Source organism: Equus quagga, chromosome 2 (assembly GCF_021613505.1).
Source record: "Equus quagga isolate Etosha38 chromosome 2, UCLA_HA_Equagga_1.0, whole genome shotgun sequence".
NCBI classification, from domain to species: domain Eukaryota; kingdom Metazoa; phylum Chordata; class Mammalia; order Perissodactyla; family Equidae; genus Equus; species Equus quagga.
The window spans coordinates 56,104,892-56,122,200 of NC_060268.1; the positions used below are offsets into that span (position 1 = coordinate 56,104,892).

The 17,309-nt window shown below is 37.9% G+C and overlaps 1 protein-coding gene across 1 annotated transcript in view; it reads left to right on the forward strand.

Annotated features, from left to right (window-relative positions):
* Positions 1 to 1,937, forward strand: part of LOC124235138 (C2 calcium-dependent domain-containing protein 4A-like) — an 8,208-nt gene extending 6,271 nt beyond the window's left edge. The window contains exon 4 of the mRNA XM_046652747.1: positions 8 to 1,937. Coding sequence (XP_046508703.1) covers positions 8 to 233 — 226 coding nt within the window. The 3' untranslated portion in view covers positions 234 to 1,937. The remainder of the gene's footprint in view (positions 1 to 7) is intronic.
* Positions 1,938 to 17,309: the final 15,372 nt, after the last annotated feature.

The following is a 17,309-nucleotide window of genomic DNA, read 5'->3' on the forward strand; positions in this document are numbered from 1 at the left end:
GCGTCAGCTTCGTCCTGCAGCCGCCCGGCCCGACCCGGCCGCAGCGCGGCGCCGTGGTGCGGCGGAGCCGCCAGGCCGCCTTCGAGCAGGACTTGTGCCTGGACGGGCTCTCGGAGGACGAGGTGCGCCGCCTGGCCGTGCGCGTCAAGGCCGAGCGCAAGGGCCGCGGCCTGGAGCGGGGCCGCCGGCTGGGCCAGGGCGAGCTGCTGCTGGGCCCCCTGCTGCTCCTCTGAAGACGCGGGCGGCCCGGGCCTGCCCTCGGGCGCTGTCTGCCCGCCGGCTCGCTGACACGGGGACACGGACAGCCACCTTGTACAAAATAAACGTGTATTTACCCTTTTAGTCAGACTTTTCAGTCCAGTATTGGCAGAGCTGATACTGAATTAATCATCACAGTAAAGGATGTAATATTTTCTGTAGATACCTTTCAAAAGTCTTTTCAGCAAATGGTATGGGGTTCTGCAGTAGTGTTTCCCAAGGTAGACAGCCAACTGCATTTCATTTGTTCCCCACAGTCCTATTGGGAGATGAGTCACGACGGTTAAAACTAGAGAGTGTCTTGGCCATCTATTTGCTCCAATTTCCTCATTTTGAAGTTTGCTCATTGCACCACATCCATTAAGACCATCTTCGAAAATTTATTACTTATGGAGCGTTGGGTAAGACCCCAGACAAGAAAATGAGGCCAAGAGAGTCACCATTGACTTGTCCAAGGTCAACTGTGAATATTAGGAGGAATCCAATCTGATATTCTTGGCTACATTTTGCTGGAGAAGCATTGGAGAAATGGAAAAACATTTTAATGTTCTAAGGTTAAATAATAATTATAATAGTTTCATAAGTATTAACTTGTAATTCTTAAAACTACCCTTAAAAAGTGGGCATGGCGATTTCATTTTGCAGATGAGGATCTTGAGGCACAGGATAAAGAGCAGAGTCAGGATTTGAACCTAGGCAATCAGATTTTACTCGTTACTCCATGGAAGTAAGACAGCGTCTGAAGGGCTCGTCTCACTACTGTTGTGAGACTGCAACTTATGTTCCAAATTGTTGATTCTGAGGTTGGGGTCTCCTCACAGTCCTTACCCTCTAGTGGAAAAGCTAATTGGTTGAAATGAGTAATTTATTATCTCATGCTAATGACTTCAGGCATTGAGAGGAGCTGAGCCTAAGACTGTCTGAGGAGGAAGCTAACTGGCCTCAGAGTCGTAGAAAAAGGGGTGTCAGCCTTACTGGCACAAGGTGAGCTAGTGTGCCAGGGCAGGGAGTCACGAGCATACCTGTAACATTGTTCTACCTCTGGCTTCTGACAATAATAATAGGTTTACTATGCTTTAAAGAGTAATTTCCTTCATCCCTCACGTTCACTGCCTACCAGGCATGTTTCTTCCTTTGTTATGCATACAGGAGGAAAACATGTCCTAAGTGAGGGTTGAAAATATTTAGCTATGTGGTATAGTGTTAAATATGACTACATTATCAGTCTGGATTCAGCAATGGTTTCTGCTTTCACTAAACTGTTGACAGTTTTATCCATTGGTGCTCACGAAAAATGCTATTTAGGAAAGAGTTTCAGTTTTAGTCACAGCTCAGGCAAAAACTGAAAACGGGTTATTGTAGTGAGTATTTACAATGGCAGTCACTGAACAAATGTGAAGAATAACTGTGAATTCATTGTTTTTTGTCAAAATCCACCACATCTGGAAGCTGGAATGGTTGACCAAATGAATGATGATATAAAAGCAGTTCAGATTTGTAACATGCTCTTCTGTCTACTCTAAGGCACCATTTCCCTGGCCTGTAAGCCAACAATTATTTCTTTTAATGTATAACCTTCTTAATGACTTTAGAATTTTGGTAAAGTAACTAATACTGAGTTCACATATGTAGTACTTTAAAAGGAAAATAAACGGAGAGTGAAAACAGCTCGTATATAACATCATGTGGAATTTTCTTTTTCTTCCTTTTTTAAAAATAAAAACAGATTGCTTTGATGATTTAAATAGCAAAATCTTATTCCAGAAAACATTGCAATCATTATTGTCACTAGATTATATACAAATAATAGGTTGGGGGCAGAAGTGTCATTTTGTTAAGAAGGTAAATCAACATATTTCAGGGACCTAAATTTTCCATGAAATAATGGTGGGTATTTTCAAGCAGAATATCCACTAATATCGTTATGGTTGATCAAACCGAAGAGCCTAATCAACAAGATTTTTGAATGACTGAAAAATAATCATAAATCATAAAACCATGGAATTTTAGAGTTTAAATAACTTTAATAATCATTTTGTGCAAATTCGTGTATCATATGAGAGGAACAGAAGGCAAATTGTAGATTGCCCCAAATCATATAATTAGTAAAGGCGCTGAGACTAGAATCAATTCTATTCTCATTTTGCTCTTCAACCTAATGAGTCGTTGGACTCCTACTTCCAAGAAAAGAGAAACATTTGTACATAAAGTATAAAGTATTTTACATCACTGAATTAATTTGAACTTTTTACATTTAAGACATGTTTGCAACAAGTTTTTTTATAACCGGCATTTCTGGAGGCAAATTTAAATTTGGTTTGCACATTGCTGCCCCCTAGTGGATCGCTAGTGTGTTTTGTCAGTGGATCTACTTACTGTTAGACCAACTAAAGACAGACCAATCTAATGTCAGAACCCAGTGACCTTGAAGATGTGTGCTAGTGAAGATTCGCATTGCACAGTAACTAAATACAGCTATCTGAGTGTAGAAGGTGCCAAAAAACATTTTAGATTAAAAAAGAAAAGAAAATTTTTTCCCAGTAATAATGAAGCTGGGGATATGTGGCAAATGGCATGCTGATTGCAGAAAATTGCTTTAAGAGTTCTTATGTTTCCCATCGGGCTTTGGGTATGCACATCTTTTCCCCCAAATGATATGGCACAATCTTGCCTCTTTGTGGTTTAAATATACGAACATATTCAAAGAAAAACCCTATACAACAGATCAGCAATATGCCAGTTTAAAAAGCGTTAAGTATGAATTTAAGAATTAAACCAACAGCTTTGTCACTTGGTTTTACAAAGATAATGCATTCTATTCCTAAAATGCTAGCTTTAATATGGCTCAAACATGCCCAGAAGATTATTTCTTTAGAATACAATTTTCTTTTACAGACACTTCAACAATTCACAAACGTTTTCCCCATATCCATTCCCAGGACTTAGGTCAGAATACTATTTTTTGTAAAGATTTTTTAAGAGACAGAGCAAAAAGTGGGTACCATGCAATCTCTATGATATTAAAACAAGAATATGTGGTATATGGTATAATATATGGTAAAAGTACACAAGCTTTCAGCTATAAGATGAATAAGTCTGAGGATCTAATGTCTAACATGGTGCCTGTAGTTGATAACACTATATTGTATAATTGATATTTGCTAAGCAAATAGAACTTAAATGTTCTCACCAAAAAAGGAAGAAGAAAAATATATGAGGTGATGGATGCGTTAGTTAACTAGATGGGAGGGAAAGCAATAAAAATATATAAGTGGATAAAAAGGTATTCAAAAGGCTCATTTAGAACATCTATCATGGGGCAAACACTGTTCAAGATTCTAGATTTACAGCTGTAAGTAAGACAAAAAAGGTTCTTACTCAATGGAATTAAGCATTCAAAGGTGGGAGAAGAAATAGGCAATAAACAAATAATTTCAGCAGTGTTTCAGAAAATAAAACACAATAATGAGAAAGAGTGTGACTAGGGTGAAAGGGCACCTTAGAGTGGACAGTTTCTTTTTTTTTCGTTGTTTTTTTTTGCTGGGAAAGATTCACCCTTAGCTAACATCTGTTGCCAATCTTCCTCTCTTTTTTTTCCCCCTTCCCAATGCCCCAGTACGTAGTTGTATATCCTAGGTGTAAGTCCTTGTAGTTCTTCTATGTGAGATGCTGCCACAGCATGGCTACTGACAGACGAGTCGTGTGGTTCTTGGCCAGGGAACCAAACTCAGGCAGCCACTAAGCCATCAGAGCTGGCTCTAGAGTGGACAGTTTAGAAAGGCCTGTATGAAACCTGACACTGAGCCTCTTTTCTATCTTCATGCACATATTGCTATTGTAGCTCAATCCAGTGTACTGATCTCAGGACTCCTGGCCTCCCATGGTGACCTGACAAGTGCTTTCCTAGGAATTCTGCTTGTACCTTATCACTAGTGGGAAATACTTCCTGTGGGGTTCAGCCATGGTATGTAGAAGTTCTGCCTCCAGGGTTACGAGCTTGACAGATGGAATAGAGCTGAGGCAGCCCATGGTGTCTACAAACCCAGCTTTTACTGTTTTGCATGTTAACATAGCAAAATCCCATTGGCAAAGAATTTTATTATGGCGCTATAATGGCTCTGGCATTAATTTGAGAGGATTACAAACTCTGGTCAGATTAAGCCTCTGGTGTATTAGGAAGCAAATAGCAACATGTTTCAGGGATTTTTTTTTTTTTTTGCATTTTATCATTTTCACAGCAAATTTTTATCCTTTATGCCCTTTAACGATCTCAATGACTATTTGGTCTAGTTACTCTTACTATACCTGGGGTAGATGCTGTAGATTGGCTTTTTCAACACCTGATCTTACCCCTTATTGCTTTCTCTTCTGTGCTATAGAGGCTAGAGAATAAAAACTTGGCTTCCTAGACCCTGTTTCAGCTATGGGTAGCCACATAACTCAGCTATGGCCAATGAAACATAAGAAGAAGTCAGCTGATGGTGCCATTTCCTCTTCTTCTTCCTGCTGGAACATTCAAGTTGCTTGAGGAATGGTAGTCATCATCAAGGAAAGTAGAAGGATCGCGGTTCCTCAGTGACGCCACTGATCCTCCATGCCAACTCAGGACAGCCTACATCACTTCTTTGTTTCAGCCATTGTCAAGTTTTCAGATATACATGAATACAATCCTAACCCAATACCCATTTTACAGAGAAGGACACTTTGATTCAGAAGAGTTAAATAAATTGCCTAAGATCATGCAGCAAGTAGTCATGGATTTAATTCTGGACCTCTCAGACCTCCATATTCACTGCTCTTTTCACATCTCACTGTCTTTCCTCATGTAAGCTTTTTTTTTTTTTGAGGAAGATTAGCCTCTTTTTGCTGAGGAAGACTGGCCCTGAGCTAACATCCAGGCCCATCTTCCTCTACTTTATACATGGGATGCCTACCACAGCATGGTGTGCCAAGCGGTGCCATGTCTGCACCCAGGATCTGAACTGGCGAACCCCGGGCTGCCGAAGCAGAACGTGTGCACTTAACTGCTGCACCACCGGGCCAGCCCCCATGTAAGCTATTTTTTAAGAATTTTTTTTGAGGTACGATTGACAGACAATAAATTGCACTTCTTAAACCACTTACTTTCATGGGTTTGGGCATGCATACATACCCATGAAACCATCACCTCAATCACAATAATGAACACATCCATCACTCCCAACAGTTTCTTCACGCTCCTTTGTAATCCCTCTCTCCTGACCCAACTTACTCTCCCTCTGTGGTCCCCAGGGAACTACTCATCTGCTTTCTGTCACTATAGATAAGTTTGCACTTTATAGAATTTTATACAATTGGAAAAACATACCTATTCTTTTTTTTTTTGGTCTGGCTTCTTTCAATCAGCATTATTATTCTGAGATGTATCCATACTGTTGCCCACGTCAATAGTTTGTTCCCTTATATTGCTGAATGGATGGCTATTGAATGGATAAGCCACAATTCTTTTACCCATTCACCTGTTTGTAACTGTTTTCTATTCCTTGCGCTTGTTACTTGATGCTTTTTTCCCTTTCTTCTCTTTTTCTGCCTTTCCTGGTTTTAACTGAGCATTTTATAGGATTCCATTTTCACTTCTTTCTTAACATATCAATTATACTTCTTTTAAAAATTTCTTTAGTGGTTGCCCTAGTGCTTGCAGTATACATTTACAACTAATCTAAACCCACTTTCAAATAAACCGTACTGTGTCATGAGTAGCGCAGGCATGTTATAAAAGAGTATTCTCAATTCCTCCCTCTCATCTCTTAGAACATTTTTTCATTCATCTAGCTTATCCATGTGCTATCATTATCCAATATATTGTTAAATACTATTGTTACTTTGAACAGTTATCCATCAAATCAATTAAGAATAAGAAAAATAAAACATGTCATTTTGCCTTCATTTATTCCTTCTCTGACACCCTTCCTTTCTTTATTTAAATCCAAGTTTCTGACTTCTATCATTTTTCTTCTCCTTGAAGAACTTATTTTAACATTTCTTTCAGGGCAGATTTGCTAGCAATTAATTCTCTTAGTTTTTCTTTGCCTGAGAAAGTCTTTATTTCACTGGATATTTTAATGTTTCTTTTTTCTTTCAATACTTTAAATATTTCACTTCACTCTCTTTCGGCTTGCATAATTTCTGACAAGGAGTCCAATATAATTCTTATCCTTGTTCTTCTCTAGGTAAGATATCGTCCTCTCTTTGGCTTCTTTCAAGATTCTCTCTTTGTTTTTGGTTTTCTGCTGTTTGAATGTGATATGCCTAAGTATAGATTCTTTTTTATATTTATCCTGCTTTGTGTTCCCTGAGTTTCTTGGATCTGTTCTTTGGTATCTGTCATTCATTTTGGAAACTTCTCATCCATTTTTATTTCAGATATTTCATTTGTTTCATTCTCTCTTCTCCTGGCATAACTCATATGTTACACCTTTTGAAATTATCACACAATTCTTGGATATTCTGTTCTGAGCTTTTTCTTCGTTATTTTTTCTCCTTGCATTTCAATTTGGGACATTTCTATGGATGTAATCATAAAGCTCACTGATTCTTTCCTTGGCTGTATCCAGTCTAAAGATGAACCCATCAGAGGCTTCCTTCCTTTCTGTTACAGTGTTTCAATTTCCAGCATTTCCTTTTGATTTTCTTTTAAGTTTCCATCTCTCTGATTACATTACCCATCTGGGTTTTTTTTGCATGTTGTCTACTTTTTCCATTACATCCCTTAACATATTAATCATAGTTATTTTGAATTCCCTGTCTGATGATTCCAAAATCTTTGTCATATCCTAATGTGGTTCTGAATGTTTGTTTTGTCTCTTCAGGCTGTGTTTTCTATAATCCTATGATTAAATATCAGTCTCTTAGTGGGCATTTGTCCCTGGGCTGCGACTCTCACATTTTTTTTTTCCACTTTTTCCCCCCTAGATGAAATAGGAGGAATAGAAGGGTTAGAGTTAGGTAATTGCCATTTCCCCCAAGTCAGTAAGGCTCGGGTAAAGTCTTTTTCCCTGGAGAGTAGACTTTTGTTATAGAAAAGGTGCTGGGAGTATTTCAGAATTGTTACTACTAAGGTTTCTGCTTAGCTCTTCACCATGAGAACCTTGTGGGGTTCCTGGAGGTAAAATTTATGACAGTATGCCAGCCACAACCCCCACCTCCAAGACTGTGGATCCCAGGAGTATCTCACTCTCATATTAGTCCACACTCATGGGCCAACAATTTATCGAAATTACCGTATAAATATTCCTGTAAGTTTATGGCTCCAGCAGCTTCTGTTCAGATAGGCTGATCTTATCTGTGATTCTCTGTATTCTCCTGTCTGTCTCTCCAGATTTCAGGGTGGCGGTTTGCTCTATTACCTCAAATCTCTGATGAAAAACTCATTAAGTCATTAATTTTCAGTTTGTTCAGCTTTTTTCTTGTTGTAAGAATGGAAATGACAACTTCCAATCTCTTTACATACTGGAGCTCATTCCAAACCAAAGAAGAGAAACTGACCCCATTCAGTAAGCTAGACCTCCAGGCTCAGTATCCAGAGGTGGATACTTAGATTGTTTCCAGGTTTTTACTATTATGAATAATGCTGCTATGAATATTCATGTACAAGACTTTGTGCGGGCACATACTTTCATTTCTCTTCTGTAAATACCCAGAGTGGAATGGCTGGATCATATGCAAGAGGTGTATATTTAACTTTGTGAGAAATTGACAAACTCTTTTCCAAAGTAGCATGCCATTTTACTTTTTCACTGACAATATATGAGAGCTCTCTTTGCTCTACATCCTTGCCAACACTTGCACATATAAGGACCTTTTGAAGCAAATATATATTCAAAGTTTTTTTTAACCTATGTGTTATTACAACCGTGCACCCCAGTCCCCTCAAGAATTTTGACCAGTTTTATTTTAATAATTAAAAAGTACCAATAACAGTTAGGCGAAGGCCACATTTAGGACAGAATTTCAAAGCAATGTAGCCATTATCCTTTTGATATAAGATATCCATAAAATATCCGGATCCATTAAGAAGTCCTAGAACATCAGAATTTTTAAATATTCAATGCTGATTCAACAGCTTTACACTTTAATAAGAGTAATTGAGTTTCTTTCCCAAATGCATTAATTTAGTCATTTAAAACCAATATAGATAAAAGAGATCCATCATAGACCAGGATCAAATTTTGTGAGAATCAATGAAAAGAAATAACAATTGTATCGTTAGAGAAAAGTCTGAATAGAGATGGGGCTTAGAGATGCTCCAGATTTTCTTCTAGGCGGGTTAATAGAGATCACCTTTGTCAAGGAGTTGACAACCCTTCCTTTCCTTTCTGTATCATCCTGCAGCTGGTGGAGCAGAAATGTGAGCTCTCTAATGACATCAGAACTAGAATACTGCTGCAGAGCCAGTTTCTAACGGTCATTAGTCAAAGGCATCACTCCATCTACAAATGCAGGGTTGATTGATGGACCTGGGTACTCTGTAGCAATTCTACAAGTGTCAGTTGATAGTAAATTCAATTTTTAAGAAGAGTTTATATTCAAAATGAGAGGAATGTGGGTTCCAGATCTCACCTGTTGTTTACTAGCTGTATCTCTTGATCACATCAATTAGCATTTTTAAATGTCATTTCTTTGTTAGTAGAGAGGCAGTGGTATTACCCACCACATGGGATTTTTGTGAGGATTCAAGGAGATAATGTGTTCAAAGTCCTCAGCACGGTGCCTAGTATGTAGAACCACTCAATAAATATGAGCTCTATTTCTGGCTTCTTCATAATGGACGATGTTACTGGACTTTCTCCCAAGCTTCCAACATGTTCGATAGGTGCTTATCCTGTAGCTGGAACCCCACATCTAAGAGATTTAGTAGATAAATAACACTCCTGCGAGTCATTTGAGAAACAATACAAAGTGTAACAGGCAATAGTGCTATAGACAACCTTCTTAAAAGAGGGAATCAGGAAATGAGAAAGGTTCTGACATTTATTTAATATTCACCATGTTCCAGACACTATATTAGCAATGCATTATCGGATCTCTTTGTGCCACTGACATGTGAGGAAGGACTTTATAAATAGATCATGATGCTTAGAGAAGACACATGGTCATACAACTGGTAAAGAAGACAATGATTTGGCACCACATGCATATGACAACAAAGCCTCTGCTAGGCTTTCGGTACCCAAGAGATTGGCTGGATTTGGGTCTAAAGAGAAAAAGGAGAAGAGCAGCCTTAGAAAAGGAACTAAGTTTTGGATCCAAGATAAGTAAAATGTGTTCTAAAAACACTGCTTCTTAGGTCCCCAACAACCCCTGGGAGCCCATCTGGTGATCATGTTGCCACCTGCTGAGAATTTTGTCTTGCTGACTTCTTAGCACATCAGACTAAAATATAGATGTCACTGTGCCTTGCAACAATGAGAAGAGAGCAGCTTATCCTGCCAACAGTCGTGATTCATTCACTCATCATATGAGATTGCCCTTGGATCACACTATTTCTCCACAGTTCAAAGACATTTTACTGCTTTATTGATTATGACAAATAAAAATGGCAAGCAATAGGATATATTGGAGAATATGAGGAAGCCATTTGGTATAAACCTAATTCGGCCTGACCTTGTCTTTCCAAAAGGGCCTGACCGTGGCTGTTGAGCATGCACTGTATATCTGCTTTAGATATTCCCTATGGCAAGAACAAAGGCCCTTGAGATAAAGGTGCAACTTCCCTCTCCCCCAACGTTGACATCTCCTTAAGGATTAAGCATCTTTCCTTAGGCTGGAAACTGATTGCTGCGTTCACCTGTGACCGCCCAGCTTGAGACAATAGACTTGCCTCCTGCCATGCCCTCTGAGAGAGCAGACCCACTACCTGCTGTGTCCATCAAGCACTGTGCTGACAGGGCAATCTTGTGACTATTGTGGGAGGGACATTTCAATCATATGTGAAACGTCCCGCTTGGGGGTATATAACCACTCTGTACACCTCAATTCTTTGGTGCCCTTTCTTCCTTTGGAAAGAAAGCCCCCGGGCCATGGTCCTCAGATTTCAGCTCAGAATAAACTCACCCAAATTTTCATTTATAGATTGGTTATGGATTATTTTGTCGACAACTATATAATCAGCAGCAGGTTGGAAATATGAGCTTTTCTAAAAAGCAGATAAATCAAAACTTTATGCTCAAGAAAAAATGACTAGTTTTGAGCCAAGACAGATATGCTACTTTTTATTTTATGTAACCCATTTCTCTAAGCTTGAGACTGAGGACTTAGAGTTTTTTTACTGGACCAAGGCCCTGAAACTTGACAAATAGTCATCATCCTTAAACACTTTAAAACTTTCAAACATCAACTTAAATAAAGGAGAAAGTAAGTCCATGAGAGAGAAGAGAATTTAAAACTACAAGTCAACTGAGAAAAAAGTTGCTTAATGTCCTCATTTTATAGATGAAAAAAGTGGGATCAGAGAGTGAAAGGATTTTCCAGGGTCATATTGGCAGTAAGTGGCATTTCCTGACTCCCAAACTATACCCCCTTCTGCTTTCATACTAACTACACTGGTGAACGATTACTTTTTGGATTATTAAAGAACATTTTGAAAAATGATCGCTATCAAAACACAGCCATTCTCTTGCCACTCTGATCTAAATTAGTTTTTGTCTTTGTCCACTACTTTCCAGTTTTTGTTCATAAATGTACCTATATTTATATGGTTCCCACATAGCATGTATACACATGTCAATTTTTTCTACTTTTTATTTATGATTATAATTTTAGAGTTGTTCATGTTAATATTAGTCTTTGGTATTATAACTCTTGAAGTAGATTTATAATAACTAACGTAACTATTTCCCTATTCTTGAACTTTTTTCACTCTTCCAAGTGAAAATATTTTTTTCTTCTTTCAATTTTTTTCTGAAAATAAATTCTAAGTGATAAGATTTCGGGATCAAAAGCTCTGAACCTTTATGAACTTATGAACCTTGATTATGGCTCCTAATACACATTGATAAATTCCCTTTTCTGGTTGGCTATATTTTCCTTTACAAAGTGAAATAGGGAAAAGAAGGACTGTGGGAGGAGGGAGAAAAAAATCCTAAATTTAATAGGCTTGGGATTAAAGACCTTAACCTATTTGTAGAAGGCACAGTGTTCCCAGAGATAACATAGCGGGTAAAAAGGAATGAGGATGGTTTGGTTGCTATGGTAAATAAAACTGTTATTGTTATGTATCAATGGATATTAAGGACTCTTTCTAAAAGGATTTGTTCATCTGGGTTGCTTCTGAACAAGAGCTCCCTTCCTCTCCAAACCCCACCCTCCTACATCAGGGTCTAGTTTACAACAACAGCTTACAAAGAGCAAAAATGCTGTTTGTATTGGAGTTAAAAAAACTGCTTCCTTTAACTGCTGTTTTGTCAAATGCCTAAGTGCCCGGAGAGAGAACCGAGAAAAACAATAAGCTTAGATGCATCAAACTCAGTCTTAAATAATTTGAAGGAGAATACACTAATTCCATGCAAGTATATATTTAGACTTACGCTTTTTAAATCTAATTTTCATTGTGAATGTGGTTGATGTATTTTTCCATTGCCATATTTAACCAGGAAGGTTTTGTGCAATTATTGACTCTTTCTATTTGTGTGAATGGTATAGAGTTTGGCAAGGGGTGTGGGGGAAGGGAGCAGGGTGGATATGTACTTTAACAGATTTGGGATATCTTTTATGGACTTTGTTAAAGAAAGGAGAGTTTGAAAACTACAAATTTAAACTGAAATGCCAGATAATTCACAATCATGAATTAAACAGCCAATCCAGCCCAACCCAACAATATTAAATTACAATGTCAACAGTGTTGTGGTAATGCTCTGCTTTCCAAATACCTGAGTAAACTCAGCCCCAAGAAAGACGGTCATAGTGTTTGTTGAGTAGCCAGTATGAACTCAGCAACTGTGTCATTGGGATATTAACAATGCAGCATATTTCATGATACTGAAGAAAGAATGAAGACAAGGAATAGGAGACACTGGTTCTAGTTCTGGCTCTGTACTCCATGAGCAAGCCATCCCCTCTTTGGGCCTTAATTTTCTCATTTGGGAAATGAGAGGGTTGGAGTAGATCAAGAACAGCAAGAAGGTTTTATCTCAGGTATAATCTCTACTGAACTTGTTGCAGCTGCCTGGAAAGCTATGGTGAAAAGAATGCTAAGACAACTTCTGGGCTAGGGGAAAGAGCTCTGTGATTGATTAGCAATGTCTGTATAGCTTCACACTGGAGTGTGGATGCAAGTGCTACTACTTATTGACCCTGGGCTCATGGGCTCTCCACTTCTGATATTTTTTATGTTAATGAGGACAAGGTTCTTATGCTAGGTAACTTTAAGTCTGTTCGAGGAAATATGACCAACAACCAGAAATTGCAGTGAATAAATCAAGATAGGATAATTATAAGTGCTAATTTGTGTGGTACAGATGATAAACGTCAAAATCCAGAGGATAGGAAGATCAATAAAGACTTGAGTTATGAAGGATATTTTCTTGGAGGAAAGAACATTTGAGTTGGGTCTTGCAGAACAGGGCATGATAATAATAACATAAATACTAAAAAAGATTGTGTATATGTTTATGGTTATATAGCACTATAGAGTTTACAGACCATTTTGGCATATATTGTCAAATTTTGAGAGGATTGCAAGTATGTTTTATATTTTCAGGATATTTTATAATTTACAGAGTTTTCATAATCTTCACGATAACCCTAGAGGTAGGTATCATTAGCCATCTCTTACAAATGAGGAGCCTAAAGTTTAGTAAACGTAAGCGACTCTTTGAGGAAATGTCACAAAGTTAATAGGGGGCATAGTGGAAATAGACCTAAAGCCCAGACCTAGACTAAGGTAGGTGCATCAGTTAAGATTCAGCATAAAAACAAGCTCCTATTAGTTTAGGAAAAGACTGTTATGTAACCATGGTAACTAGAAGGCACCAAAACTGGTTTTAAACCTGTTTAATCAATCATAACTTCCTCCAGTGAACCTACTTTTGCAAGCCAATCAGTCAGTGTTACACCTCACTTCTGACGCTTGGCCAGTCAGGGAGAGACTCACGTTAATAAATATGCCTCTGAGTGACAGCCAATCAACAACAGTCTCAGCCGAGTAAGCAAGCTTCTGCAGGTCACGTCAGCACAGTTTTACCTCTAAAAGTCCTCCAATCCCTCAGCTCCATGCTTCCCCAAACTCCTATACCATATTAGCAGAGTGCTCTACTCAGAGAAAATGTACTTGTTCAGCATAGTTCTCTCTTACTATCGTAAGCAATAAATTCAGCTTTGGCGTTTTTTGTTTTTTTTTTAATTTCAGATATTGAGTGGGGCTCTTATGATCCTTTATCATTTGTGGAGGCTCCACCAAGATCAGTTTGAAGACGGGCTTGGCAGTATTCCAGGGAACCATCAGACCAACATGCATACTCACGGGGCCCCCTGTGCCAAAACCCCATTTGTCTTTCAGAATCTGTTGCCAGATGAGTCAGTCTCGACAACAATCTAGGCTCTGACTAGATTCATAGAGTTCTCATTGCTGAATGTAAGCAGGTGGGTCTGTCTATAAGACCGATAGGCATATGTCTTTGTATTAAATAATTAGACTTCTTGGTTTGGAGGTGCACCATTTGGTATATAATTAGACTTATGTCTTTGAATAAAGTCATTACACCTTTTGTTTGGGAAATATACCATATGATAAGTATTTTTACCACAAACCTTATTTCCTGTTGTTTGCTTTGCATTGCTTTTCCTTGTCTACAGGTACAAAGTGTTGTTTCATATGTGTTTGTTTTGTTCTAGATTGCCCTTTTCTGTTAAATATATAAGGAAGTGGTCCATAAAGAAGAGATGGAGGCGTAGGCCTGATAAGTCTCCAGTCCAAGCCAGCCCCGAGGACGAGTGGTTGGCAGTCTTCTAGATCATCGTCCCATTTGTGAGAAAGCTATTGGTCAAACTTTGCCTCAGATGTCCTACAAAACCTTTATGTGGACATTCCTTGTCTTATAAACTTATGTAAGAAGGTCACTTTGTTTAGTCCTTGTCTGAGGTCAATGATTGTTGAGTTGTTGATCATATGGCTCCTTCCTAGCCTCTGCTTGGTTGGGGTACCCCAGACACTGTTGACACACTCTTGACTGACGATAGTGGCCTATCTTTTTTCATGGTGAGTTTTCTATTTCAAAATCTCAGCCTCCTCTTAAAAAAGGGCTTTTGCTTCCTATATAGTGATGTTCTTAAGACTCTTAAATTTTCCTTGGTAACAGTAAAATTTTTTTTTTTTAATTTTATTTTTTTCCTTTTTCTCCCCAAAGCACTCCAGTACATAGTTGTATACTCTTCGTTGTGGGTTCTTCTAGTTGTGTCACGTGGGACGCTGCCTCAGCATGGTTTGATGAGCAGCGTGGTTTGATGAGCAGTGCCATGTCCGTGCCCAGGATTCAAACCAACGAAACACTGGGCCGCCTGCAGCAGAGTGCGTGAACTTAACCACTTGGCCATGGGGCCAGCCCCAACAGTAAAATATTTTAACTTGGAGTAACAATGGCTATTATGGGAAACTTTTGACAAAAACCCAAATAGTCAATATTTCCTCCTTTAATGGGTATCCCCAAAGGCTAATTGCAAGATAACCTCTCTTTTGTAACCTTCTGAAACCTGCACTTCTCTTTCTTTCTACTCAACTTAACCCAACCTCCTTACTGGGCTACCCTTTCTTCCAGGTTTTCTCAGGAAAAGAACAATCCTATTGTAAAACTGCTAGGCCAGAAAACAGATTTATAGAAGTCAAGTTCAAACTCTGGTCTAGAGCCAAATCAAAGGCTATAATTAAGTAGTTTCCTAAACTTCAAAAGACAGGCAAAATATTTCTGCAGAATTGCAACATTGGTAGATATTTATGGTCCTGGACTACAGATCTATACAGACTAATTCAACCAATTTTTAGTCCCTCAGATGGAAAAATATATTTGAAATCAGCAGGATAAAAAAGAAAAGATATAAATAACCCAGCTATATAAAGTTTTAAATAAATAGAAAATAAACTACATAAGATAGTTTCAACAGTCTTTCTTTTAAGGTTAGATTAACATTCAAAATTGTAAAGTAACAATTTAATGTTATGCATTTGTAACCACAACTAAAAATAAAGTTAAAAAATTAAAAAATTGGTAAACTAAAGATAAAAAATAGAGTTCAAATAATTTCCAAGTAGCATTCTAGGATAAACCCAATGCTGAAGTAAAAGGGAACTTCGCCCTCTCTTTCTGTAATGGGCTTAAACATGAATTAAGGGATTTAATCAGAAAAAAAAATTAGAATGCTAATTGCCAATTTAAAAAATATTCAATATGTGGATAGACATTTAAATAGCCTTATAGGGCAAACAACCTAGAAATACATATAATTTATGGATCTCTGGATAAAAAAACCAAAAGGGCCTCTCTTTTGTAAGATCTGAGCCTAGAGATAAGGATACCTATGGATAATATAAGCAGAAGGGACTTTGAAAAATCAGTGTCCCACACTGGCAACAAACAAAAGGACAACTACCCCAAAATCTGCTGATGCCACTCCAAGAGACTTAAGGAATTCTCTGTCCTTCTCTAAATTCCCAAGGAGAATAGTCTATGATTACAGATGGATAACAAGATGTTCTTGTTTATGCGGATGCAATATTATTTCCAACTACTCTATTTACTCCAACTTGACATAGTAAGGAAAGAAAAGAGAAAATTTGACTTAAAGTGAAGATGACTCGTTGTACCATATGAGAAATAACAACAATAACAATAATAAAAGACAAATTTGAGGGCATATAATAATTGTAACTGATATTTTGGGATCACTGTCAAAAGACTATAACTTTAGTCTCTGTGATAAAGCACCTACAAATTTAATAAATAAAATCTACTTCCAGACAAAAATGTATGCCTGCTCCTATGAGCTGTACATGATCAAATTATAGCTGATCTTGATACAAGAATATCTACAGTATGTAAGACATTACCAAATATATATATATATATATATATATACATATACATATACACACATATGGCCCCAGAGTCCCTATGGGCCAAAGACTCCATGGAGAAGATAAATCAATCAGAGCAATGGACCATCACAGTCCAAATGGATTCTTCCTACATTATATAAATCTTTCTTTATAGGAAGGTTAGGCCATACTCTATGGATGAGAACTCTGCAACATGGTGCACATCAGAAACCCATTGCCCATTAAAGCCCACCTCTTAATTCAATAACCAATGCTTAGCTTCCTTGCCTCAGAGCAATTAGAAGCCTCAAGAAAATCATTAAAAACATCTTTACAATTTATAAAACGCCTTTCAATCTGTGTTACATATAATAAATCCCCATTGCTCACAGAAGGTACCCAATATTTTTCTATGAAGTCCTTATCTAGTTATGAATTATTGTCACTTTCTCCTTATATTACCATCCACTGGTGTAACCTTCTTTATCCAGCAATACTATACTCTACATTCGGTGAAGAAGATTCCCACAATTGTGTTTCTGTAATTCCAGATGTGTTTGTGTCCAGAAAAAACTTTTGTGAATTTGGATTTTTTTCCCCAAGTGAATCGTAGCCCAAACCATTGCTAGCGCTTCATCTTGTACCTGGATTAATGCTATGGGTGAGACGAAGCAATCTATATCAAAGCTAAAAGAAGTAACTACACAAGACTGTCTAAGACAGAGGCAGGGAAACATTGGGGTTGCTTTCTTACTGGGGCTTAGAAAATCCTGAGTCCTTGTTCTGTACTGTCTTCCAATTCCTCTTTGTGACATAATTCTAGTTATACTTATTTGTCTCACAGTTGTTCAATGCTTGTTGTCCAGAATCTTAAATGCTTCTGAGCAGCCATTATTCTGACAGATTATGCAACAAATCATTTTGTGATGAAAATGGGATGGAATCACACTGATCAATATGCATCTGAAATCAGATGTCCACAGATGAA